The 27,911-nt window shown below is 39.0% G+C and overlaps 1 protein-coding gene across 1 annotated transcript; it reads right to left on the reverse strand.

Annotated features, from left to right (window-relative positions):
- TAAR1 (trace amine associated receptor 1) lies at positions 1-27,810 on the reverse strand. The gene is made up of 2 exons (XM_086707878.1): positions 23,136-27,810; positions 1-2,994 (listed from the first exon to the last, which is right to left on the reverse strand). The coding sequence occupies exon 2, from the start codon at positions 2,877-2,879 to the stop codon at positions 1,875-1,877; it is 1,005 nt and encodes a 334-aa protein (XP_086564004.1). The 5' UTR covers positions 2,880-2,994; positions 23,136-27,810; the 3' UTR covers positions 1-1,874.
- Positions 27,811-27,911: the final 101 nt, after the last annotated feature.

The raw sequence follows: 27,911 nt of genomic DNA on the forward strand, positions 1-27,911 counted from the left end.
TGGCTTAAAAAAAGATTTATTCACAATAGGCAAAACACACATACACAAAAGTACAAAATGTCTAGGAATAATTTTAAGAATAATGTGTGGGAGCAAATGGAGAACACCACAGAAACTTGCTATAATGTACAGAAAGCTGTGTAAATGCTTTTGTTCCCTTTTTAGAATCTGACAGAATCGTCTCAGCTAAAAAAAAGTCAAGGTAATTTTTGACACTAGGAGTAAATAATGACAATTTGTCTTATACACTCAATGAAAAGGTAACTTGTGTTTTTTAAATGTACCAGAACAAAACTCTAGTCAGATCAATGAAACAAAACATGTAGTCTTGAAATAGACTGTGAGAGCTAGAAGGATTTAACATATCCTCGGAGATCATCAAGTTTGTGAACACACATTTGCATGCAAGAAGGTGTGTTTTAATTTCATTTAAAATTAGCTGCCTTACCCTAACGTACTCATGAGCATAAGTCTCTTTTATTAAATAAATAAATCCGAATCCCTAGGGTTACTCCCCATGCAACAGACAACTTGAAGCCTGTATGAGAAACAGTTCAACTGGAAATCAGTGCTTATAATTAAGAATGGTTGCCCACTCCTGTTAGGGAATCTCATTTGAAACTATCATTTGTTCTTTTTTTTCTTTTTTTTTTCTTTTTTTTTTTTAACGTTTATTTATTCCTGAGAGAGAAAGAGGCAGAGCATGAGTCGGGGAAGAGAGAGAGGGCAGAGAGAGAGGGAGACACAGAGCCCGACGCGGGGCTCAAACTCACAAGCTGTGAGATCATGACCTGAGCCGGAGCCGGAGGCTCAACCGACTGAGCCACCCAGGCGCCCCTGTTCCTTTTTTTCTTTGTGTGGATGCCATCTTAACAGGCATGGCATGTCTATTCTGATTGTACCTTTTGTTAATCCCTCATGCTTGGCTGCGCTGATGGATGGCTGTTTCTCTTTCGATGCAGCCTGGAACCCAACAAGTGGATTTGTCTTACTTCCTAGAGCTTGTATTTTGAGTCCTGCCATACCAGGCACAACCTTGAAATACAGTGAAATCCTTTCAGACACTTTCCTAACTTTCAGTAGCAGGTAACAGACAGAAACTTGGTTTCATTTCCATTAGTAAAAAACAAAACAAAACAAAAAAGAAACTGAAGTCTAAGTGGTCAACAGAGAAATGGTCTAAAAAAATCTTTGTGCATCCATACATTGTAACATTATACAGTTACCAAAAAATTATGTTGTCAAGAATTTTAAGTTTTTTCAGGAGGTGAACTATGAGTGATATCTTTATTTTCATTTTGTTTCTATACGATATTTTATTTTTATTTTTTCCTTATTTTCCAAATTTCCGCAAGTATGAGAATCAAGAAAGCATATTATAAAAAGATGAAAATCAAAATATTTTAAAAGTGGAATATATATTAATAAGAATTCATGATAAATAGCAAATTATGTATAAAAAGTATTTAATATCATTTAATGTGCACTTTATTTGATTTCACAAAAAGACATATATATTCGAGCAAATGGATGACAAAGTAATTCTAATTTGCATATCCAATTGCGGCCCCATAATTTCCAGCATTGAACAATTGTCAATTCATGGCAGTTCAGCTAAGGGCAAGAAAGGCTCTTAACGTAGGACCTTAAATTCTGGACTTGCAAAGCTTCTATGTAATAGTAAGCATGGCAAGGATTACATCCACTGTGTCCCAAAAAGGAAGTGAAATAAAAGCATTATATGTCACTATCCATTCTTTGGCTCAAACATTTGATGAAAGACCCCGCAATTGGTGCATGTGGTTAATTATGTTGTGTTCAAAATTATGATCACCAGCTGTTTTGCAAAGCAGTAAACAGTAAATATAACAATTCTATGGATGTGACTCTAAAAATAGTTTATACCTACAAGAGTCTTTTTGGAAAATTTTACCACATAGAATCATCTTCAGTGCTTTTCTGAACCAGGGGTAGAAAAATGCATAAACCATTGGATTGAAAGTAGAGTTCAGGTAGCCACACCAGACCAATGCATCATTTAAGGTGGGTGGAATAGCATAGTCCAGGAAAGGGTCCATGACCATGCAGACAAAGAAAGGACACCAGCATATTAGGAAAACTCCCACCACAATCCCTAAAGTCTTTGCAGCTTTCCTTTCTTTGTTTTGTGACATTCCATTTTTCTCTTCCAATCCAACTGCATCATTAATTGATCTTGCCTGTCCTTGAGCTATGAAGTATATTCTGGAATAGACACACAACATAATAGATCCAGGTATATAGAAAGAAGTCATAAAGGCCAGTACCCCAGATGTTTTGCTAAAGAAGACAGAGCAACCTCCTATACAGTGAATGTACTTGTAATATATCTCTTCAGCTCCTTTGAAGTTGAGCTCCAGAAAGATCATTCCAAATGCAAAAAGAGCGGGGACACTCCAACTAATGAAGATCATCACAAAAATAACCAAGATACTGATCTTGGCTTTGTATCTCAGTGGGTCACACACGGCATAGTAGCGGTCAATGGAAATGAAGGACAAGTGGAAAATAGACGCCGAGCTCAGCATAATGTCAGTGCTGGTGTGAATTTTACAGAAGACTTCTCCAAAGTACCAGCCGTGCTCAACAGATCTCACCATACTATAAGGCATGACCAGGCACCCCAGCAGAAAATCCACGGTCGCCATGGAATGAATGAGCCAATTCGTTGGGGTATGAAGTTGCCTGAAGTGTGATATGGAAATAATGACTATCAGATTGCCAATGAGTGTGGTCAGAATTATGAGCACCATTAAACTGTACAGGGAAGCACGGACATCATTTGACCATCTGCTTTTCACACAAGAAATATTAATGACATTGTGGCAAAAGGACATCATTCCTGAGGGCTATCCACCAGCTTATTTCTTCCTTTGCGTGTTGAGGAATCTTTCTTCAAAATCCATACTCAGGTTAGAGTTTCTTCTTTGCTTTCCATAAACCTATTCTGGAAACCTGGGAGGGGAAAAAAAAAAGAGAGAGCGAATCATTGGCAATTTGATTCTTTTAACTTCTAACACATTTACCTACTACTTCTTGCTAAAAAACTAATCCTTTTTTTAAAATTTGTTTATTGTTTATTATTTTTGAGAGAGACAGAGAGACAGAAAGCAAGCAGGGAAGGGGCAGAGAGAGAGGGAGACACAGAATCCGAAGCAGGCTCCAGGCTCTGAGCTCTCAGGACAGAGCCCAACGCAGGGCTCGAACTCACAGACCGTGAGATCATGACCTGAGCTGTAGATGGCCGCCCAACCGACTGAACCACCCAGGTGCCCCCCCCCCAAATAGTTATTTTAGAAAGAGCTTTCATTTCTAAGCTTAATTCAATGGTTCAGTTCAATAATTTTTTTTAAACATCTACTTGATGTCGGATACTGTGCTAGAAATGAAAAGTTGAATTATTAGGTTAAAGTATATGAAACGGCACCTTTTTGAGGCCAGAGAAGGTCAAATGATGAATTCTTTATATGCTTAATCTATGGAAATAGTCTTTGTTCAAAAGACAGTCTTGAGGGAGAGCTTTATATTCTAAAGGGTAGATACAAGTTCCCAGAAATTTTAGAATTAAAATTTTAGAAATTTTAGAAGAAAAAGTGAAATATTTTACGTGTGCCTCTTGTACACAGGTAATATCCCCTAGTGCCTCCTTTTGCACTTGATAATATATAAGTTCTTTCTTTTTTTTTCAATGTTTTTTTTTTTATTTTTGAGAAAGAGAGAGACAGAGCATGAATGGGGGAGGGGCACAGAGAGAGAGGGAGACACAGAATCTGAAGCAGGATCCAGGCTCTGAACTGTCAGCACAGAGCCCGATGCAGGGCTCGAACCCACCACCTGTGAGATCATGACCTGTGCTGAAGCTGGACGCTTAACCGACTGAGCCACCCAGGTGCCCCATATAAGTTATTTCTAATTATAGAATGAATTGCAAGTACATACCTTTACTTCCAGTTTGCAAAGCACTGAAATATAATATTCCAAGTGTTACGTCATTTAACATTTCACATCTACAATATAAACACTGTTCCTTATAAGGAGGACATGGCATGTTTTGTAAGTGTAATTATACTGGCAAGAAATCGAGGCTTAGTTCACGAAACCATTAAAGCTGGAATATGATCTGAGGTCTCAATTACTTGTACAGTTTCATCGTTACCAATCCATATTTTCTTTCCACGGCAGAAAGGACCAACACAGATGAATTATTTTCAAGAATATTAAGGGAATTGGAGGAAGATGGCGGCGTAGGAGGACGCTGGGCTCACCGCGCGTCCTGCTGATCACTTAGATTCCACCTACACCTGCCTAAATAACCCAGAAAACCACCAGAGGATTAGCAGAACGGAGTCGCCGGAGCCAAGCGCAGACGAGAGGCCCACGGAAGAGGGTAGGAAGGGCGGCGAGGCGGTGCGCGTTCCACGGACTGGCGGGAGGGAGCCGGGGCGAAGGGGCGGCTCGCCGGCCAAGCAGAGCCCCCGAGTCTGGCTTGCAAAAAGCGGAGGGGCCTGACGGACTGTGTTCCGACAGCAAGCGCGACTTAGCGTCTGGGAAGTCATAAGTTAACAGCTCTGCTCAGAAAGCGGGAAGGCTGGAAGACAAAGGGAAGGAGAGCTGCTGAGCCCCCGGACGACAGAGCTCAGTTTGGTGGGGAACAAAGGCGCTCGCCAGCGCCATCTCCCCCGCCCATCCCCCAGCCAAAATCCCAAAGAGAACCAGTTCCTGCCAGGGAACTTGCTCGCTCCGCGCAAACACCCAACTCTGCGCTTCTGCGGAGCGAAACCTCCGGCAGCGGATCTGACTCCCTCCTGCTGCCACAGGGCCCCTCCTGAAGTGGATCACCTAAGGAGAAGCAAGCTAAGCCTGCCCCTCCTGCCCCTGTGCACCTTGCCTACCCACCCCAGCTAAGACGCCAGATCCCCAGCATCACAAGCCTGGCAGTGTGCAAGTAGCCCAGACAGACCACCCCACCCCACAGTGAATCCCACCCCTAGGAGAGGGGAAGAGAAGGCACGCACCAGTCTGACTGTGGCCCCAGCGGTGGGCTGGGAGCAGACATCAGGTCTGACTGCGGCTCCGCCCACCAACTCCAGTTATACACCACAGCACAGGGGAAGTGCCCTGCAGGTCCTCACCACGCCAGGGACTATCCAAAATGACCAAGCGGAAGAATTCCCCTCAGAAGAATCTCCAGGAAATAACAACAGCTAATGAGCTGATCAAAAAGGATTTAAATAATATAACAGAAAGTGAATTTAGAATAATAGTCATAAAATTAATCGCTGGGCTTGAAAACAGTATAGCTGACAGCAGAGAATCTCTTGCTACAGAGATCAAGGGACTAAGGAACAGTCACGAGGAGCTGAAAAACGCTTTAAACGAAATGCATAACAAAATGGAAACCACCACGGCTCGGATTGAAGAGGCAGAGGAGAGAATAGGTGAACTAGAAGATAAAGTTATGGAAAAAGAGGAAGCTGAGAAAAAGAGGGATAAAAAAATCCAGGAGTACGAGGGGAAAATTAGAGAACTAAGTGATACACTAAAAAGAAATAATATACGCATCATTGGTATCCCAGAGGAGGAAGAGAGAGGGAAAGGTGCTGAAGGGGTACTTGAAGAAATAATAGCTGAGAACTTCCCTGAACTGGGGAAGGAAAAAGGCATTGAAATCCAAGAGGCACAGAGAACTCCCTTCAGACGTAACTTGAATCGATCTTCTGCACGACATATCATAGTGAAACTGGCAAAATACAAGGATAAAGAGAAAATTCTGAAAGCAGCAAGGGGTAAACGTGCCCTCACATATAAAGGGAGACCTATAAGACTCGTGACTGATCTCTCTTTTGAAACTTGGCAGGCCAGAAAGAATTGGCACGAGATTTTCAGTGTGCTAGACAGAAAAAATATGCAGCCGAGAATCCTTTATCCAGCAAGTCTGTCATTTAGAATAGAAGGAGAGATAAAGGTCTTCCCAAACAAACAAAAACTGAAGGAATTTGTCACCACTAAACCAGCCCTCCAAGAGATCCTAAGGGGGACCCTGTGAGACAAAGTACCAGAGACATCACTACAAGCATAAAACATACAGACATCACAATGACTCTAAACCCATATCTTTCTATAATAACACTGAATGTAAATGGACTAAATGCGCCAACCAAAAGACATAGGGTATCAGAATGGATAAAAAAACAAGACCCATCTATTTGCTGTCTACAAGAGACTCATTTTAGACCTGAGGACACCTTTAGATTGAGAGTGAGGGGATGGAGAACTATTTATCATGCTACTGGAAGCCAAAAGAAAGCTGGAGTAGCCATCCTTATATCAGACAAACTAGACTTTAAATTAAAGGCTGTAACAAGAGATGAAGAAGGACATTATATAATAGTGAGAGGGTCTATCCATCAGGAAGAGCTAACAATTATAAATGTCTATGCGCCGAATACCGGAGCGCCCAAATATATAAAACAATTACTCATAAACACAAGCAACCTTATTGATAAGAATGTGGTAATTGCAGGGGACTTTAACACCCCACTTACAGAAATGGATAGATCATCTAGACACACGATCAATAAAGAAACAAGGGCCCTGAATGAGACATTGGATCAGATGGACTTGACAGATATATTTAGAACTCTGCATCCCAAAGCAACAGAATATACTTTCTTCTCGAGTGCACATGGAACATTCTCCAAGATAGATCATATACTGGGTCACAAAACAGCCCTTCATAAGTTTACAAGAATTGAAATCATACCATGCATACTTTCAGACCACAACGCTATGAAGCTTGAAATCAACCACAGAAAAAAGTCTGGAAATCCTCCAAAAGCATGGAGGTTAAAGAACACCCTACTAACGAATGAGTGGGTCAACCAGGCAATTAGAGAAGAAATTAAAAAATATATGGAAACAAACGAAAATGAAAATACAACAATCCAAACGCTTTGGGACGCAGCGAAGGCAGTCCTGAGAGGAAAATACATTGCAATCCAGGCCTATCTCAAGAAACAAGAAAAATCCCAAATACAAAATCTAACAGCACACCTAAAGGAAATAGAAGCAGAACAGCAAAGGCAGCCTAAACCCAGCAGAAGAAGAGAAATAATAAAGATCAGAGCAGAAATAAACAATATAGAATCTAAAAAAACTGTAGAGCAGATCAACGAAACCAAGAGTTGGTTTTTTGAAAAAATAAACAAAATTGACAAACCTCTAGCCAGGCTTCTCAAAAAGAAAAGGGAGATGACCCAAATAGATAAAATCATGAATGAAAATGGAATTATTACAACCAATCCCTCAGAGATACAAACAATTATCAGGGAATACTATGAAAAATTATATGCCAACAAATTGGACAACCTAGAAGAAATGGACAAATTCCTGAACACCCACACTCTTCCAAAACTCAATCAGGAGGAAATAGAAAGCTTGAACAGACCCATCACCAGCGAAGAAATTGAATCGGTTATCAAAAATCTCCCAACAAATAAGAGTCCAGGACCAGATGGCTTCCCAGGGGAGTTCTACCAGACGTTTAAAGCAGAGATAATACCTATCCTTCTCAAGCTATTCCAAGAAATAGAAAGGGAAGGAAAACTTCCAGACTCATTCTATGAAGCCAGTATTACTTTGATTCCTAAACCAGACAGAGACCCAGTAAAAAAAGAGAACTACCGGCCAATATCCCTGATGAATATGGATGCAAAAATTCTCAATAAGATACTAGCAAATCGAATTCAACGGCATATAAAAAGAATTATTCACCATGATCAAGTGGGATTCATTCCTGGGATGCAGGGCTGGTTCAACATTCGCAAATCAATCAACGTGATACATCACATTAACAAAAAAAAAGAGAAAAACCATATGATCCTGTCAATCGATGCAGAAAAGGCCTTTGACAAAATCCAGCACCCTTTCTTAATAAAAACTCTTGAGAAAGTCGGGATAGAAGGAACATACTTAAAGATCATAAAAGCCATTTATGAAAAGCCCACAGCTAACATCATCCTCAACGGGGAAAAACTGAGAGCTTTTTCCCTGAGATCAGGAACACGACAGGGATGCCCACTCTCACCGCTGTTGTTTAACATAGTGCTGGAAGTTCTAGCATCAGCAATCAGACAACAAAAGGAAATCAAAGGCGTCAAAATTGGCAAAGATGAAGTCAAGCTTTCGCTCTTTGCAGATGACATGATATTATACATGGAAAATCCGATAGACTCCACCAAAAGTCTGCTAGAACTGATACATGAATTCAGCAAAGTTGCAGGATACAAAATCAATGTACAGAAATCAGTTGCATTCTTATACACTAACAATGAAGCAACAGAAAGACAAATAAAGAAACTGATCCCATTCACAATTGCACCAAGAAGCATAAAATACCTAGGAATCAATCTAACCAAAGATGTAAAGGATCTGTATGCTGAAAACTATAGAAAGCTTATGAAGGTAATTGAAGAAGATTTAAAGAAATGGAAAGACATTCCCTGCTCATGGATTGGAAGAATAAATATTGTCAAAATGTCAATACTACCCAAAGCTATCTACACATTCAATGCAATCCCAATCAAAATTGCACCAGCATTCTTCTCGAAACTAGAACAAGCAATCCTAAAATTCATATGGAACCACAAAAGGCCCCGAATAGCCAAAGTAATTTTGAAGAAGAAGACCAAAGCAGGAGGCATCACAATCCCAGACTTTAGCCTCTACTACAAAGCTGTCATCATCAAGACAGCATGGTATTGGCACCAAAACAGACACATAGACCAATGGAATAGAATAGAAACCCCGGAACTAGACCCACAAACGTACGGCCAACTCATCTTTGACAAAGCAGGAAAGAACATCCAATGGAAAAAAGACAGTCTCTTCAACAAATGGTGCTGGGAGAACTGGACAGCAACATGCAGAAGGTTGAAACTAGACCACTTTCTCACACCATTCACAAAAATAAACTCCAAATGGATAAAGGACCTGAATGTGAGACAGGAAACCATCAAAACCTTAGAGGAGAAAGCAGGAAAAGACCTCTCTGACCTCAGCCGTAGCAATGTCTTACTCGACACATCCCCAAAGGCAAGGGAATTAAAAGCAAAAGTGAATTACTGGGACCTTATGAAGATAAAAAGCTTCTGCACAGCAAAGGAAACAACCAACAAAACTAAAAGGCAACCAACGGAATGGGAAAAGATATTTGCAAATGACATATCGGACAAAGGGCTAGTATCCAAAATCTATAAAGAGCTCACCAAACTCCACACCCGAAAAGCAAATAACCCAGTGAAGAAATGGGCAGAAAACATGAATAGACACTTCTCTAAAGAAGACATCCGGATGGCCAACAGGCACATGAAAAGATGTTCAGCGTCGCTCCTTATCAGGGAAATACAAATCAAAACCACACTCAGATATCACCTCACGCCAGTCAGAGTGGCCAAAATGAACAAATCAGGAGACTATAGATGCTGGAGAGGATGTGGAGAAACGGGAACCCTCTTGCACTGTTGGTGGGAATGCAAATTGGTGCAGCCGCTCTGGAAAGCAGTGTGGAGGTTCCTCAGAAAATTAAAAATAGACCTACCCTATGACCCAGCAATAGCACTGCTAGGAATTTATCCAAGGGACACAGGAGTACTGATGCATAGGGGCACTTGTACCCCAATGTTCATAGCAGCACTCTCAACAATAGCCAAATTATGGAAAGAGCCTAAATGTCCATCAACTGATGAATGGATAAAGAAATTGTGGTTTATATACACAATGGAGTACTACGTGGCAATGAGAAAAAATGAAATATGGCCTTTTGTAGCAACGTGGATGGAACTGGAGAGTGTGATGCTAAGTGAAATAAGCCATACAGAGAAAGACAGATACCATATGGTTTCACTCTTATGTGGATCCTGAGAAACTTAAGAGAAACCCATGGGGGAGGGGAACAAAAAAAAAAAAAAAAAGAGGTTAGAGTGGGAGAGAGCCAAAGCATAAGAGACTGTTGAGAACTGAGAACAAACTAAGGGTTGATGGGGGGTGGGAGGGAGGAGAGGGTGGGTGATGGGTACTGAGGAGGGCACCTTTTGGGATGAGCACTGGGTGTTGTATGGAAACCAATTTGACAATAAATTTCATATATAAATAAAAAAATAAAAAATTAAAAATTAAAAAATAAATAAATAAATAAATATTTTCAAGAATATTAAGCTTTTAGTTTTCATGTGAGAACATAGGCTGTCTTGAAAAGTGGTACCCGCCAGTGAAGTATTATGTTGTGGTCCAATGTATTAGGGATTTTAAATATACGGACCAAAGTTATGGTAAGAAATGATGTGGCCCAGAGAAAAGACGGCTGAGGTGAGAAACCCAGGGAAACTGAGCTTCGGTGTGGGCTGTGGGCACAGTACTGGAGCCTGTTTTGGTTTTTTCTTTAAAGTTCTGAAACTGATTAAAAAAATTTTTTTTCATGCAATCCCAATTTATAAAACAAATAAAAGTAAAATCTTGTTAAAACAGAGATGGCACTTTCTTCTTCCTCATGCCTCATTAAAGAACCCAAGTCTCCATGAGACCGAGTTTAAAAATGTCCCCACTGTTTCTATATGATTCTGCAATTCTCAGCTAAATTCTGGAATTTTCAACATATTTTGAAATATATATGTATATATATACACAAATATATGTGTGTGTGTGTATGTATACACACAGATACATATACACAGAAAGAGGGAGAGAGAGAGAGAGGGAGAGAAGAATGTGAATTTCTGCTGTCAATGTACAACCCGTCACTAGGTTGAAATGCTACAAAATAGCAACAAGCCTTAGAATTCTAGGAGTCTGTCATCGTTTCCATCTCCTGCATTTCCCTCTGGGCTGACAGTTTAGATCAAGACTACATAGAAATCTAAATGCATCCAGGGGTGCCTGGGTGGCTCAGTTGGTTAAGCACCTGACTTTGGTTCGGTTCAGATCATGATCTCGCAGTTTGCAGGTTTGAGTCCTGTGCCAAGCTCTGTGCTGACAGCTCAGAGCCTGAAGCCTGTTTCAGATTCTGTGTCTCCCTCTCTCTCTCTGCTCCTCCTCTCCTTGTGCGCACTTTGTCTCTCTCTCTGTCTCTCTGTCTCTCTCTCTCAAAACGAAATAAAAAAACCTAAATGTATCCAGAACTAGAATTGGAGGAATAAAATATTTAGGTACTAAAATGCATATTTTCATAAATTTGAAACACCTCTCCCCAATTCCTTCCTGCTCTCTATTCCCGGAAAGAAACATAGTTATGCCAAATGAATCTGTAAGATGCATTTCAACAGACACCCAGGCCTCTTCCATGACAGAACAAATAGCAAGTTACAACTAGTTAGGTGATTTGAACTCAGTAACATTTGAATTGTAATTCAGATTTCACGAAAAGAATGATGGGTTTTTACTATGTAATTTAAATGTGCACCCAACTATACTCTATCACTTCAGTTATATATCTTCTACGTAGACTTTTTGTCTATTTCCCCCTTTTCCTTCCTTCTTTTATGTGTGCTTTTGACATATTAAAGGAATCAAGCAACACACTCTAATCACTGTTTAGGAATGTTTGCTAATTAGTTTCTGTCAGTCAAAATCACATCCTTACCTGATATGCTAAATACGGATTCAGAGTCCAAAAAGAAGTAAGGGAAGGGGGGGGGGGCGCAGGGGGAACAAACTTGCTTTTCAGTTTTTGAATATGAAATTCATAGAGGATGGGAAAGTCATCTGACAACTCTGTATACTTCGTTCTTTGTGAATCAAAATATCCGGTTCCTAGATACAAAACAAAGGGCTCAGAGGCTTTCTTCTCATAGTTGTACATACTGGTTTCCGAGAAATAGAGTGTTAAGCACAATATCTTGGAAATTGTTGATAAATTAATGACACTTGAGTAGAAAAATTTTCCTGTGGGGCGCCTGGGTGGCTCAGTCAACGGTTAGGCGTCTGACTCTTGGTTTGGGCACAGGTCAGGATCTCACAGTTCGTGAGTTCAGGCCCCACATCAGGCTTTGCGCTGACAGTACAGATTCTCTCTCTCCCTCTCTCTGCCCTTCCCCCACTCGTGCTGTCTCTGTCTCCAAATAAATGAAAAATAAAAAAATAAAAGAGCTGTGCTGACAGTTCGGAGCCTGGAGCCTGCTTCAGATTCTGTGTCTCCCTCTCCCTCTGCCCCTCCCCCACTCATGCCCCCTCTCTCTCTCACTCTCTCTCTCAAAAATAAATAAACATTGAAAAACACATAAAACTTTTTCCTGCTTATCTTAAAGAATATTACACATAATTTATAGCAAGTATTGATTAAAGTGTTATAATTTGCCTTTAAACAGATTTAATTGCTTAAATAAATGGCGTATGATGATATTACGCGTTAAATGCTTACCTAAGAACATGACATAATAGTACTTTTGTTTCTTTTCTTCCAGCTCTGAGAATTTAGCTAACTAGAAATAATCATTATTTGTATATATAAATAATGCAAGATTGTAATATGGAAAGTTAATGAATCTCTTTGGTTAGCTCGCTAAACAACCAATTCTGTACAAATGATCTGATCACCTAATGTTTGAAAATGGCATATGAATTAAAAATATACTGATAGGAGTTATAGTTTAAAATAGGTCTGTCTGACATGATAGGAACTCAGTGGTCGAGTGTTCCCACTTCCCGGTGAAAGACCATCAGCACTAATCTCACCATGCCCTTGGTCCCTGGTTCCACCTCTAACGGCTCAGTCTCTGTTGCGTACAACTCCCTAATCTGCACCTTTCTGCCATTACTCACAAAACCCTTCCAAGTGTGCCTTCTGGAGCTTGGGTTATCACCCTACTCCTCAAACTCTTCTCAAATATTTCCCTCACTTTGTTCTAACTGAAACCATCTCTCCCCTGAGTACACCTCATCACCCGGAGCCTTGTCAAAGGTGGCTGTTCTCTCTCCTGCATCCTTAATCCCCTTTGTACCATACAGCTTAGAGGAAAAGTAGATTCCCCTTGCATTGACTGCCACTGCAGATCGTTGTGCCGCCATCCTTCCTAACCACCACCCCTCGAAAGTTTGAAGTTCTGTGTTCAAACTATACCTCCTTCATTTGTAGACATCTACAGACTCCCAAGTCATTTCTCTTTATTTCTTGCAAAGGTTAGCTCCTGACCTACCGCCACTGTCTCCAAGTTTACTCCTGCCAAAACTCTTGATAATTTTAATGTCACATAATGATCCAGTAATGAGCTTTCAGCTCGTTGACCCTTTGTCTTCCAATAAGTATGACCCCCATTCTATTTTATCTCAAACTCCCATGGCCATGCCCTAGAATTTGTCTTCATCAATAATGCAGTCATTCCAAAATATTAACTTCAAGCTCCACACTTTGTCTTCCTAATCCATGCCACTAGTGCTCTTCTTTTAACACTTTTTCAACCCCCTCGAAGCCCTTCATTCATTTATTTTATCATCTTTTCACTATTCCTCATTCCCTCAGGCTCATCTCATTTTTTTTAATTTTGTTTTAATGTTTATTCATTTTTTGATAGAGAGAGACAGAACCTGAGTGCGGGAGGGGCAGAGAGAGAAGGAGACACAGAATCCGAAGCAGGCTCCAGGCTCTGAACCGACAGCACAGAGCCTGACGTGGGGCTCGAACTCACAGACCGTGGGATTGTGACCTGAGCTGAAGTCAGACGCTCAACCGACTGAGCCACCCAGGCACCTCTGTTTACCCAGTTAGATTCCAATAGTTTTTGACATTATCTTACAACTCCTTCTCATTAACAAACTTTCCTAGCAAAACCTGAACCTTTATCCAATCCAGTTGTCCTCTTGCTCTCCTCCTGCATTCATGCAGCTGAGTGTGGTGGAGGAAAACACACAAGGGGCCTCCTGTTAAATTCATGACAAGTATTGGCCACTAGAACTGCTCAAGGATCTTACCCCTCCTTCTATTACTTTTGTTCTCCCACTCTCTGAGATGACTGTTTCACACCTGCTCCCTCCTTCTATCTCAGATACCTTCTCTCTCATCTTCGTTCTCTGATGGCCTTGATCCTGTTTCACTGAAAAAACACACCCGATCAGAAGAAAATGTCCACACTGTATCTCTTCACTTACCTCCCAGCCTACATCTGTTTGTATACTTAATCCTCTGTCTTATTAATGCAAATAACCAACCATGTCTCATCGCACATGCCCAGTAAGCATCTCTTCATACCTGTTCAAGGACATAACCTACAGTTCTCCTCTCTTCCCTGGCTCTTTAGTATTTCCCTTGTAAATAATTACCTGCAGTACCCAAATATGTAGTACTCTTCCATAAAAAGAATAAATTCCACAAAAAGCAATTATTTTTAAATTCACTTCGAAAAACAAAACTTCTTCAAAAGAGTAATTTTCACCCCCTGTCTTCCTTTCTTCTCCTACTAACCTGTTTTTATTATTATTTGAGAGAAAGCGGGGTGGGGAGAGGGGCAGAGGGAGAGACAGAGAATCTTAAGCAGGCTCCATACTCAGTGCAGAGCCCCTGACGCTGGGATCATGACCTGAGCTGAAAATCAAGAGTCTAAAACTCAAGTAACTGAACCACCCGGGTGCCCCTCTTACTAACCCTTTGAATACACTCCAAAGAGACTTTTATTGTCAGCACTTCATTAAAAGCTTTTTTCTTCAGCTAAGACAGCAGAAGAGATGATTTTTTTTTTTTTTAACGTTTATTTATTTTTCAGACAGAGAGACAGAGCATGAACGGGGGAGGGTCAGAGAGAGAGGGAGACACAGAATCTGAAACAGGCTCCAGGCTCTCAGCTGTGAGCACAGAGCCTGACGTGGGGCTCGAACTCACGGACCGCGAGATCATGACCTGAGCCGAAGTCGGCCGCTTAACTGACTGAGCCACCCAGGCGCCCCGAGATGATTTATTTTACATGTGTTACATTCAGCCACAGATGAAAACAGAATGAGTCCTGGAAGTCAAGGCTCCTTGGCAAAGGATCAAAAGGGACTGTTTTGGCATGAGAAAGGTGGGTTTCTCGAAGGTGGTCATTGTGACCAAATGATGATGGATGTCTAGATCCACTGAATCAAGTTCTAGAAAGTAAGCGTGCAGTCCAACAATTTGTACAAACATCCCTGACCTCTGGCTTTCCTTATTTGTGTTCCTGTGACTTCCGTGGGTGCACAAGCTGGCAGTTTACTTGGACCTCTGCCTCATCTTTCTTCTTTTTCGCTTCAGCCTGTTCATCCACTGCTTCTTCCACTTGGCTCTGTGGCGCAGAGGTCTCCCAGAAGGTGGCACTGATGCTGAGAGTGCAAAACAATTTTTAATCATGATGTCCTGTGTTCTAAACCCAGTGATAAATGCTCAGACTTCATCGACTCATCATTCTCAGTATCCCAAGGTACTTCTTGAAACAATTTCTTTCCTTGGCTCCCAGGTCACCACTCTTAAACCTCTGATACCTCACTGGTTACTCTTTTCAGTCTTCCTTGCTAGTTCTTCCTTAAATCACTTGCCCTAAGGCAAGTCTTTGATTCTCTTCTCTACTTAGAACAGCTCCCTAGGTGATTTCTTAGTCTCCTGGCTTTAGGCTAATCTATATGCTGATGGGTCTCAAATAAATACCTCCAGCCATGGCCTCCTGCTTATACTCTGGACAAATATCTCCTGCTGCCTAGAGGATATAACCACTGACTATGTTTAAAGCCTCAAATCTTCACAACATGTGTCCAGCTCCTCTTCCTTCCTACACATCTAGAAAATGGCAACTCATTCTTGAAAATCCTCAGTCCTAGTCCGTAAAGTAATCATTGACTACTCTTTCTTATACTCAACAATATAGCCAACCCATCAGTAGATATTTTGACACTTCATTGAAAATATATCCATAATTGGACCAGCTCTCATAGTCCGAGCCACCAAACACTGTCAAATTAGTAGCCTCCTAGCTGGCTTCGCCGATTCTTGTCTTTTTTCCCTTCCTTTCTGTTTTACTTGAATACATAGCTTCTAAGCCAAGGAGTGGATTGGTTTCTTCCTCACCACTCTTTTGTAAAAGGTAAAGAATATGAGTGAATTATGTGAAAGGGATGGAAAGTATGTCTGACAGACAATGTTAAGCAAAGAGAAATTCATTCTGTTTGCCATCAGTTGTAATAATTAGTTATAAAGTGAAAGGAAAGGAGGTCCACTGTGCCCCTTCAAGAGATAATCACGGAAAATAGAATGGAAAAGTCATAGCTTTTAAAAATAAAACTGTTGGGGAGCCTGGGTGGCTCAGTTGGCTAAGGATCCAACTTCAGCTCAGGTCATGATCTCATGGTTCGTGGGTTTGAGCCCCGCACTGGGCTCTGTGCTAATAGCTCAGAGCCTGGAGCCTGCTTCAGATTCTGTGTCTCCCTCTCTCTCTTCCCCTTCCCCACTTGCACTCTGTCTCTCTCTCAAAGATATATAACAAATATTAAAAAAATTCTTTTAATAAAGCTGCAATCACTAGTATCCAGGTGAACAGAACCAGGGAGAAGCAGAAGTTACACAAGCTAAGAAAAGGAATTTCTCAGCACTCCCAAACACTACAGGAAAAAGTCACCTGATTCCAAGGCACATTTAGAGAGATATCAAGACCTTTTGCCCCAAGGGAACTGGCAGCTATAAAAGGAAACAATAGTAAAATGGCCTGGAGTTACAACAGTGCAGAATCTTCTGGTATGTCCTTAGCAAAAATGCACAAATGTAGAAATGTACAAAATGTAGAAATACAAAAGCAGTTTCCAAGGAGGAAATGTAGAGCAGTTAAATTACCAGGGAATTCAAGGCAAGGTATGCTTGATACCTTAAAGGAAACTAAGAATAAATAGCTGTCCTTGGCTTAGATAGAAGCCAGTCTCAATGCTTTGTTGGCTTCTTTGGATTCATTTAAGTGACTTTCCATTTCTTCTAGATGGTGACTTTGTAGTTAATACATAATGCAAAATTCGGAATAGAGATATAAAACCTTGTAACCCAGGATTTCATTTTTTGTTCTAGAACTATCCATGGCTATTTATAAGAGAAACTTTGAGGTATATAGTACTCTGACTGATGTGAGGGAGGGAATTTTTAAAAAGTAATATGGACCTAGGGCATCTGGGTGGATCAGTAGGTTAAGCATCCGACTCTTGATTTTGGCTCAGATCCTGATCTCATAGTTTGTGAGTTTGAGCCCCACATTGGGCTGCATGCTGACAGTGCAGAGCCTTCTTGGGATCCTCTCTCTCCCTCTCTCTCTGTCCCTCTCACGCTTGCTCTCTCTCTCTCTCTCTCTCTCTCCATAAATAAATAAACATTTGAATTAGAAAAGAAAAGAAAAGAAAAGAAAAGAAAAGAAAAGAAAAACTACTCTAGAGGAAGAAAAATGAGAGCTTTAAACAAAATTTAGCAAAAGCACCCAAGAAGATCAAATTAGAGCACAGAAAAAGGTTCTGAAAGCAAAAGAAATTATCTCGGGTATTTTTAAAATCCATAAAGAAGTTATAAAAGAGAATAGTCACAACTGAAGACCAAATCACTGACCTTATGAATCAAGTGGAAGAACATTACATACATTAAGCTAAAATACAAAGAAATAGAAATTCACACATCAGTTTTCATAAATATTGAGTAAATGCCTTCCCTCTGTCAGATACCAGGTACTGGGGTGAAAAGGCATAACAAAACTTCCTGCCCTTCAGGAACTTACATTCAGGTGTGGGTTGGGGGACACTTCATGTTCTCAATAAACATGAAATTAGATTGCAATAGTTACTAAGGAGAAAAAATAAAGCAAAGAAGAGAGAACTGCAAGGTTTGGGGAGAGGATTGAGGTTCAGGATAAGGTAGCCATGGAAAACTTAAATAAAAAGCTGACTGAATAATATATATATATATATATATATATATATATATATATATATATATATATATATATATCTGAAGGAACCAAGAAGCTAACCACATGGATATGTAAGGAAGCACAATCCAGGGAGGGGATAGAGCAGACTCCAAAGTCTTGAGATGGGAACATGCTTAGTGTGTTTGCAAAATTAGCAGATGTCAATGGGGATAGCACAAAGCTAGCAACACAGAGAAAAAATAGATGGGGAAGCCACGGAAGCTGTACAGAGCTACACTGAATAGGGCCCTTCAGGTCACAGTAAGAATTTTAGCTTTGTTTGCCCTTGAGTGAAAAAAGGAAGTCACTGGAGGGTTTTGAACCCAGCAACATGAGTTGACAGGTTCTGACAGATCCACCTTGGCTACTGTCTGAGAACAGAGGCAGAGGGTAAGGACAAAGATGAGATGATTAGGACGTTGTCACTATAACCTGGCGAGGGAAGATGATGGTTTGGACATAGCGGGGGCAGTGAGTGTGGAGAGTAGTGGTCAAGTTTGGAAATGTTCTAAAGATACAGCAGGCAGAATTTGCACATCGACTGAGTGTGGGCTGGGAGGAAGTTATCAAGAGAAATAGCAAGGCTTTTGTTTTGAGCAGCTTGAAGGTGGAGGGTCCCGTTTAAGGAGATGAAAAAGATGGTGATTGGAGAAGGGCAAGAAACAGGAAGAAATCAGGAGTTGGGTTTTGAATTTATGAGGTTGGAGCTGTGTGCTGAAGAGTGTGGCCTTTCAAGTCCAGGCAGGTCCGGCCATTCACCTATTCTGTGCCCTTGGACAGGCTACCCAAACTCTTGGGCCTATAGTTTTCCTATGCAATAAATAAATAAATAAATAAATAAATAAATAAATAAATAAATAAAAATCTATTTCTTGAGGTTTTATGAGGCTGGAATGAGTTAACATTTGTAAAGTGTTTACTTACAATAGTATCCTGTGCATAGTTTATCAAGTAAGTAAACATCCAAGAGGAATGTTATAGACATGTTAAGGGAATATATAAAAAAGCATCAGGAAACTCTTACAAGAATACACATATATTTAAATCAACATTAAAAAGGTACATTCTAAAAGGTCACTATAGGCAGAGGGAAAGCAATGGGAAAAGGGGGATGAACAGGGAAAAATCAAGATGAAATGAATCAAAGAAGGGAGTGTGTCATAAGGGAATGGGCTGTTTTATTCATTGCTATAGCTCCAGGGCCTGGGAAATGTCTAGAACATTGAGCACAAAAATGAATAAAGGATTGAATGAATGAACAAATGAACTAAGGAGTTCATTAGTTCATTTCTGTGCCCCCTGGGGCCATTATAAAGTAGGGCACATACACTTAGCTTGGTTCTGATTTCAAAGATAAAGAAGAAAATCTTCTAGCCATCCAGTTAGAAATTCCTTCATTGTACATGTTAAATGTGTATGGTTCTTTGCATATCAATTATATCTCAACAATGCTGCTTAAACACACACACACACACACACACACAAACACACACACACACACAAAGAAGGAAAGATGATTGGGCTAGCAATTTTGGAAGCCAGAGGGCAGTGGAAGAAGTTTAGAAACTATTAAGGAAATAGGATGGCAACTCAACAATCCTATATTCAGCCAAAACAGTAGTCAGATGAAGGCAAAAGAAAGACAAATATACATTTATGACCACCTTCTGAGAAACTCTAGGGAATACTCTAACAATACAAAAATGAAATCAAAACAAAAAATTCTAAATAGCAAGAGATGAAGAATAAAAACAACATCAGCAAGTAACACTATTTAAACTAAGATTTAGTGTAAACTAAAAGGGATTATGATCATATAACACAATGCAATGCTTATTAAAAAAGGATTTTTGAAATGAAAAAATATGTATTTCAAGAAAACTGAATGTTAACCTGGAGCTTAAATTTGCAACTATCTCAATGTCTCCCAGTTTTTCTCAGGATGGTGAGGGGCAGGCAAATGAAACTTCTTGACAAGATGACAAGATATATAGCTAATCATTTATTTTGGCCAGTTTCTCTAGCAGTATTTTTTCAAGTTAAAATACCTATGTTGTTCAACCCAGCAGTAGTTTTCGTAACAGCAACAAAAGTAAGAACTAAAACAGTCTGAACTTCTAACAAATATACACACATCAGTAGATATGACAGATATACAGTAAGATGTAAAATTAAAATATTTGGAGATATAGAAAGATGGCAATGATATCTTGTCAAGTAAAGAAAAAATATTTTCAACAATACTACTTGTATGGACACACACACACACACACACATTTGTATAAGCATGGAAAATAGGTATGGAATGGTATACTTTAAATGCTTAATATCATTTACTCAGAGGTGGTGAGATTGAAACTCAAAAAAAAAAAAAAATTAAACAACAGCAAATAAGAAAAATAATACCAAATTTTACCAAAAAAATTTCCTGGGTGGTGAAAGAACAGGAAAGTTTTACTTTTTCTCTATGTTTTCTACATATTCCAAGTTTTCTACTATAAGAATGTTTTACTTTCATAACCAGAAAAAAAGTATTTAATAAAATTAAATGTATTGTCTATGAATTGTTTCAAACAAAACCTTAACCACACTTTGGAAAAAAACCTCTTGGTTAGTAATTATTAAGAAATTATACAATTTGTGCTTTTTGTGCTTATATAATTCTTTACATGAGTTATTTATCCACATTAGTCTTATATTAAAATTAAAGTTTTGCTAAATGCCCTAAAGTTTCTGAAATGCCCTCATATCCTGTTTTTGTTCTATACAGATTTAGAAATAAAACTAGAAATAAACTTGATAATAATTTTATTCTAAAAATAGGTTTGCAGCTCTCTAATTTATCCACTATTCTTTTTTTTTTTTTAATTTTTTTTTTCAACGTTTATTTATTTTTGGGACAGAGAGACAGAGCATGAACGGGGGAGGGGCAGAGAGAGAGGGAGACACAGAATCGGAAACAGGCTCCAGGCTCCAAGCCATCAGCCCAGAGCCTGACGCGGGGCTCGAACCCACGGACCGCGAGATCGTGACCTGGCTGAAGTCGGACGCTCAACCGACTGCACCACCCAGGCGCCCCTCCACTATTCTTTATTACAATACCAAAAGTGTTTTGTAAAACACTTATTTTATTTTTGTTTTTTTCAATATATGAAGTTTATTGTCAAATTGGTTTCCATACAACACCCAGTGCTCATCCCAAAAGGTGCCCTCCTCAATACCCATCACCCACCCTCCCCTCCCTCCTACCCCCCATCAACCCTCAGTTTGTTCTCAGTTTTTAAGAGTGTCTTATGCTTTGGCTCTCTTCCACTCTAACCTCTTTTTTTTTTTCCTTCCCCTCCCCCATGGGTTTCTGTTAAGTTTCTCAGGATCCACATAAGAGTGAAACCATATGGTATCTGTCTTTCTCTGTATGGCTTATTTCACTTAGCATCACATTCTCCAGTTCCATCCATGTTGCTACAAAGGGCCATATTTCATTCTTTCTCATTGCCACGTAGTACTCCATTGTGTATATAAACCACAATTTCTTTAGCCATTCATTAGTTGATGGACATTTAGGCTCTTCCCATAATTTGGCTATTGTTGAGAGTGCTGCTATAAACATTGGGGTACAAGTGCCCCTATGCATCAGTACTCCTGTATCCCTTGGGTAAATTCCTAGCAGTGCTATTGCTGGGTCGTAGGGTAGGTCTATTTTTAATTTTTTGAGGAACCTCCACACAGTTTTCCAGAGTGGCTGCACCAATTTGCATTCCCACCAACAGTGCAAGAGGGTTCCCGTTTCTCCACATCCTCGCCAGCATCTATAGTCTCCTGATTGGTTCATTTTGGCCACTCTGACTGGCGTGAGGTGATATCTGAGTGTGGTTTTGATTTGTATTTCCCTGATGAGGAGTGACGTTGAGCATCTTTTCATGTGCCTGTTGGCCATCTGGATGTCTTCTTTAGAGAAGTGTCTATTCATGTTTTCTGCCCATTTCTTCACTGGGTTATTTGTTTTTCGTGTGTGGAGTTTGGTGAGCTCTTTATAGATTTTGGATGCTAGCCCTTTGTCCTATATGTCATTTGCAAAGATCTTTTCCCATTCCATTGGTTGCCTTTTAGTTTTGTTGGTTGTTTCCTTTGCTGTGCAGAAGCTTTTTATCTTCATAAGGTCCCAGTAGTTCATTTTTGCTTTTAATTCCCTTGCCTTTGGGGATGTGTCAAGTAAGAAATTGCTATGGCTGAGGTCAGAGAGGTCTTTTCCTGCTTTCTCCTCTAGGGTAAAAGACTTATTTTAAAAGAGAGAAAGAAAGAAGGGGTAGAAGAAACAACTTTTTCAAATATTTAAGTCATGAGTCTTGAGAAGGTGATATCACTGGAAGCAATCTTTTCCATCTTAAAGAAACAGGAAGCATGGCAAATTCCATTCGTTTGCTTATCCATCAACCCATTCCAGTTGAAAAGAGAAAAAAGAATCTTCAGCAATATTATGAGCAGGTAAATCAACTATACTGGAAAATTTTTCTGGTATGTAGACTTGCATAAGATGATATGCATCAAATTTAGGTCATCATAACTAAAAACTTCCTAATCTAATCAATCTAATATATGGCACGTAAACAGACACACACACACACACACACACACACACACACACGCTAAAGGGTGAAGTCATTTGGCAAAGGGCCAGGATTTTTCCCACCAAATAATACTTGTGCAAATAAGATTTTAGTTTTGTAATTGAGCAAATAGTAACAATAACATGCAATTTAATTTTAAAATGTATAAAAATCTCTGTGGGGATCGTTTTTTTATGCTAACACTAGCCAACATCCACAGAAGGAATTTCCTTCATTTACGAGAAATGGAGATAAAAAATCATGTTTCAACTTTTCAGGTTTCCTAGGTTTTCATAGGTGAATTTTTAATAAACGTAAACATTTTAAAAACACAGGTAAAGCATGCTATTTAAAAATATATCACTATTTTTTACCTTCTCTTACTAACTCAGGTTTTATGAAACTAAATTACAGAAACCTTGTTAACTTTTCTATTAAATAATCCTAAATTTTAATGTATTAGTAAGTACCAAACCATTGATAACTTTTCTGGCTGTCAGCATTTTCTCAGTGAAAGATTACCTAGGCCCTCAGGCTAGTCCCTATGAGCATTCAGACCTACCTTCTCAGGTAAGAGTGACCAGAGAGGGGACAAGCCGGCTGCAGAAACACTGCCTTTGGGGAGGAGGCCCCCTCCGCATGTGTCCCCCGGACAGCTACTGACTAGAGCCACTGCTGTGTTACCGTAGGCCACAGTTCACCTAGACAGATGACGCAAATATTGAAATCTGGAAAAGATAAGCTGATAATAAATCTTTCTGAAGCAAGGTAACAGTATATTATTGATACATATAACTGGGAAGTGCTTTTATTCTAAACCAGCATCAGGAAGCTGGCAGTGAGCAAGCTAAATAGAGAAGGTAAATATTACCATTACTTTTAAAATAATCTCAAACATAGGCCACCAGTAACCACAGTCATGGGTGTTACCAGCATATATATAAAAACACGTGTCCATTAAAACTGCCTTAATTGTTGATTGATTTGAAAGAAAAGTACTCCTGTGTTAGATATCTTTACAAAGGAAAAAACGAGCACTGAAAAAACGGTTCGATTTCAAAACAGATGACACGCCTGCCCAAGGACTATTTTGAAAAATTAGAATGTACTTAAACCCAATAACATCTTACAGATAGAAAATAAGTTAGAACAACGGCTTTCCCAAGCTTTGTTTTAACCACAATAGGAAGAAATATATTTTGTATCATGACTCAGTACCCATGTAGGTATGCCTCCATAACAGAAGCAAACGTTTTCATTAAACAAAATGCTTACTTCATTCAACCCACTCTGATATTTTCTATTTTATTTCCTTGTTTAATTAGTGGGATTTATCCCCCCAATAATGTTACTAATCACAATTACAGAAACACTGGTTTTGAGGGTAGGTGGTCACATACGTTCGGTCCATCAATTTTTTAATTCCTCTGTATAAAACTTCCAAAATGGAGCCAGATCCTTCAGTAGAGCAAAATGACTATCTTAAGTACAATTTCTCATCCATTTCTGTTTGTTACTCAGCCATAGTAAATCATAGGATTATTGTGATAGGCTACTGTTGGTCCCAGTTCTTCACTCTCCTGGCATCTACACTTGTGTCTTTTCTTCTCTGAGAATGGAAGCTACTATCCTGTCCTTAGAACTTGAGCTTTGTTACTTTACTTGTTTTAGCCAAAAGAATATGGACAGAAATAAAAGTGTGCCAGTTCTAAGCCGTGTCATTAGGAGAACTCTATATTTATGAATGTCCTCCATGCTTTCCCATGAGAAGACCAAGCCCCCGTGAAGCCCATTGGTCCAATGAGTTTCAGGGTGGTTTGCTATACAGAATTTTCATGGCAATAAATTACTGTGTTAATTGTTTTTCTGAAAGAAGCCACTGAGATCTACTACCCCATTCCCCCACCTTGCAGAAACACCGACACAGAGAAACACTGATACCACATGATGGGTCACTTGTGATCTAAATAGTCACTAACAAAAACTGTGATAGCAAAAACAGAAACAGCATAAAATGAAAATTATGCTTTACATAAGTGAAGTTGACATTTTACTAGGCGATTATAACTCCTGCTTCAGAAATTTCTAGATATTAAAGGATGGTTCAAGAAATAACATCCAAGTTCACTGCTTATAACAGTGAATAGAAAATATTATTCATCTTTCCAAACATGAGTTCAGAGTTTGCCTCAATAACACATACATCTGTCATTTTGTGAGTGAGTTTTCTTTGCAAGCAAGCACAATGCCTCATGTATGGGAGTTTATGATGCTCTAGGAAATCAGAGATCTTATCTGCTTTGTTCATTACTGTCTCCCCATCACCTAAAATAGTGCCTGCAAATCATTTGCTCAATAAATATTTGTTGGTTGAATGATGTTAAATTACTAATTGACTTCATTTTTCATTTTTAAAGGTTTTTAAATCAGAATATTGCATGAATACAGGATTCTCATAATTTCACTTGTGTTAATTATAAAACTGCACTGAAAAGCCTTCTTTCCATTTTATGTATGTCACATTCTTTCTTTTAACCTGAACATTTATTTAACTGACTGACAATCACTGCGAGGTAAGTGTGCAGGATAAAATATAATTATGATTCTTCTTTCCAGGAATATGTAGCTAATGGTGAGTCAGACATGCAAACAGATAAAGTACAACATAGAACGTGCTGAATAAAAACAGAAAGATTGAGTTATGGGAGCACATAAGACAGATCTGGAAACCACACACGGTAGCTAGGAAAGATTGCCTGCAGGTCGCATATAAACTGAAACAGAAAAGAAGGACTCAGAGCACTTCACAAACAGGCTAAATTTAGAATAGGGAAACATATGCAAAAACTTCATATTTAATCCTAAGAAAATAATTTCATAGCGGACAATTAAAATCTGTTAATCAGTAACAATCATGTTTTACATTTTTATTATCTTATTCCAGCACCTTTTTTTTTTATAAACAGAAGTGTTTTGACTGTGTACTGCAGGCATTCAAGTTAGTTTCTAATTCCTTCTTGTTACACACACACACACACACACACACACACTTAAAAAATAGAAATTAGCAAATGTCTTCATTCTCACTATCAAAGCTCAATGAACTCCAAGTTAATGATTAGCTTTATCCCTCTTGTTTTATTTGCAAAGAACAAAACTAAGGTATCTTTGTTTGTATTGGGAATTACTTAGTATCATTTTTATAAATGGCATGTTTCTGTGGGTATGTTGATATTTTCAAAATATGTTTTTAAAGTTACTTCTATTATATGTAAATAAAACGCATTGAGCACTCATTATGAGTGGAATTATGCTAAGTGCTAAAGTAATATTTTCACTTAACCTTCACAATAACCAAATGGAGTAGATCTCCTTATTTCCACTTTACAGGTTATGATGAGTCTGGGAGAACTTAAGTAGATTTTCCAATGTCATATTATTAGCAAATGGCAAAGCCAGAAATCAAACTAATATTTCTTTTTTCATCAAGGAAGAATGTAGTTGGTGCAAATACTCTTTTCCAATATGGTGGAAAAAGATGAGTACTAAGGCCAGCTAGCACCATAAATGAATCAAATTTTTAGAAAAGACGATAAGTCATGAAATGTATAGGCAAGGAATAAAGTGTCTGCTTTTAGATTCATAGAGGTTTTCCTTACCATGTAGGTGAGGAATCAGTAAATTGTTTCTGTAAAGGGCTAGATAGTAAATGCCATACGCTTTGAAGGCCATAGGTACATGGCAACTATTTAATTCTGCCATTGTAACATGAAAGTAGTCATAGATGATACATAAATGAATGGGTGTATCAGTGTCCAATAAAATTATATTTACAGGAAATAGTTTACTGACCCCTGATATGGACTATAGAAGAGATATTATGGGGGTTCATATCATCAATCAAAGCAAAATAATGGGAATTCAAAACCATTTTACTGGTAAGATCATTTTCTCCATTCTGCTAAAAATACAGAAGACAACTAGGGTAGAGATATCACTTGCAATGGGGAAAAAATCAGTCTATGGAGGCAAAAATAAGGAAAAGGAAAGACTTTATAATTCCATTTGAGTTTTACATTTGGGGATGCTTTCTACTGGCATAAAAAGAAAACAATGTTGTTACAGCAAGAAACTGTAATATAAGCCTCTTTATAAAGTTACCATAGGCATGATTGGTTATTACTTGGAAACTATTCCAGAAATGGCTTAGACTTAAGGAGAAATCTCTGATATGCAGAGCCTTCCCCTTTCCTAAGAACCCCTAAATTTTTTACTGTAAATGTAGCAAAGATTTTTTTCTGATGGTTTCATTATTCTCAGATGCCCTCCCTCTTCTTTCCATTTTAGAACCCATGTTTCCAGTGAATGGTCATCAATGACCCCAACTTTTCACCAGCAAAACAAATATGGCTATGCCCAGAGATGCTTCCATTGAAAGGACTTAAACAAACCAGGTCTTCAATGCATAAAAGAATGTCTCAACTTATGGAATTTGGGGCAGATGGGACAAAGATCTTGGTATAAAGAATGTGGCTTCAAGCCCCTGAAATCACAGCATAGCCCTGGCATTGTCTAGGACGAAGCCTTTCCTTACATGGGACATGTATATGGTCAGGTAGGCAGTGCTCCTTCTATTGTGAAAGAAAACTGACCCAGCAAACTATCGTGGCCTCCTGAAAAATATTCCACATGAATACAAATGTCTTTTACTATAATTTTTAATTGATTTTTAGCAAGCAAACCTATATGTATTACAGTTGACTCTTGAACAATGAAGGTGTTACGGGTGCTGACCTCTCATACAGTTGAAAATCTGTGTATAACTTTTGAGTCTCCAGAAACTTAACTACTAATAGCCTATGTTGACTGGAAGCCTTATTGATAACACAATTAACATATATTTTGCATGTTACATGTATTACATATTGTGTTCTCAAAATAAGCTAGAGAAAAGAAAATCTTATTAAGAAAATTTTGGAGAATAGAAAATACATTTACAGTTCTGTACTGCATTTATTTAAGAAAAATATGAGTATAAGTGGACCCACACAGTTCAAACTTGTGTTGTTCAATGATCAACTGTATTTGGGTTTCCCAAGCAAGCTTTATATCATGAAAGATGCTGCTGTTCTGACATGAGTATCCAACTGGTTTGGTAAGACGCAGTCAATGATTTATGGAGTGCTTCCTGGATGCCAGACACGTACTGTCCTATTGCCTTTAAAAAGACTGATGCTCAAGGCAACTAAGGAATTTGGTCTCATAGCAGAAAGTGGCAAAGCCAGGAATCAAAGGAAGGTCTAACTCTGAAGTTCCATTTCTCTCTGCTGCCATTTTA

This window comes from Puma concolor, chromosome B2 (assembly GCF_028749965.1).
Source record: "Puma concolor isolate L17-30 chromosome B2, mPumCon1.1.hap2, whole genome shotgun sequence".
In the NCBI taxonomy this organism is placed as follows: domain Eukaryota; kingdom Metazoa; phylum Chordata; class Mammalia; order Carnivora; family Felidae; genus Puma; species Puma concolor.

Coding starts and splice junctions, on each gene's coding strand:
- TAAR1 (XM_086707878.1), bottom strand. CDS start 2,879: ATGATGTCCTTTTGCCACAATGTCATTAATATTTCTTGTGTGAAAAGC.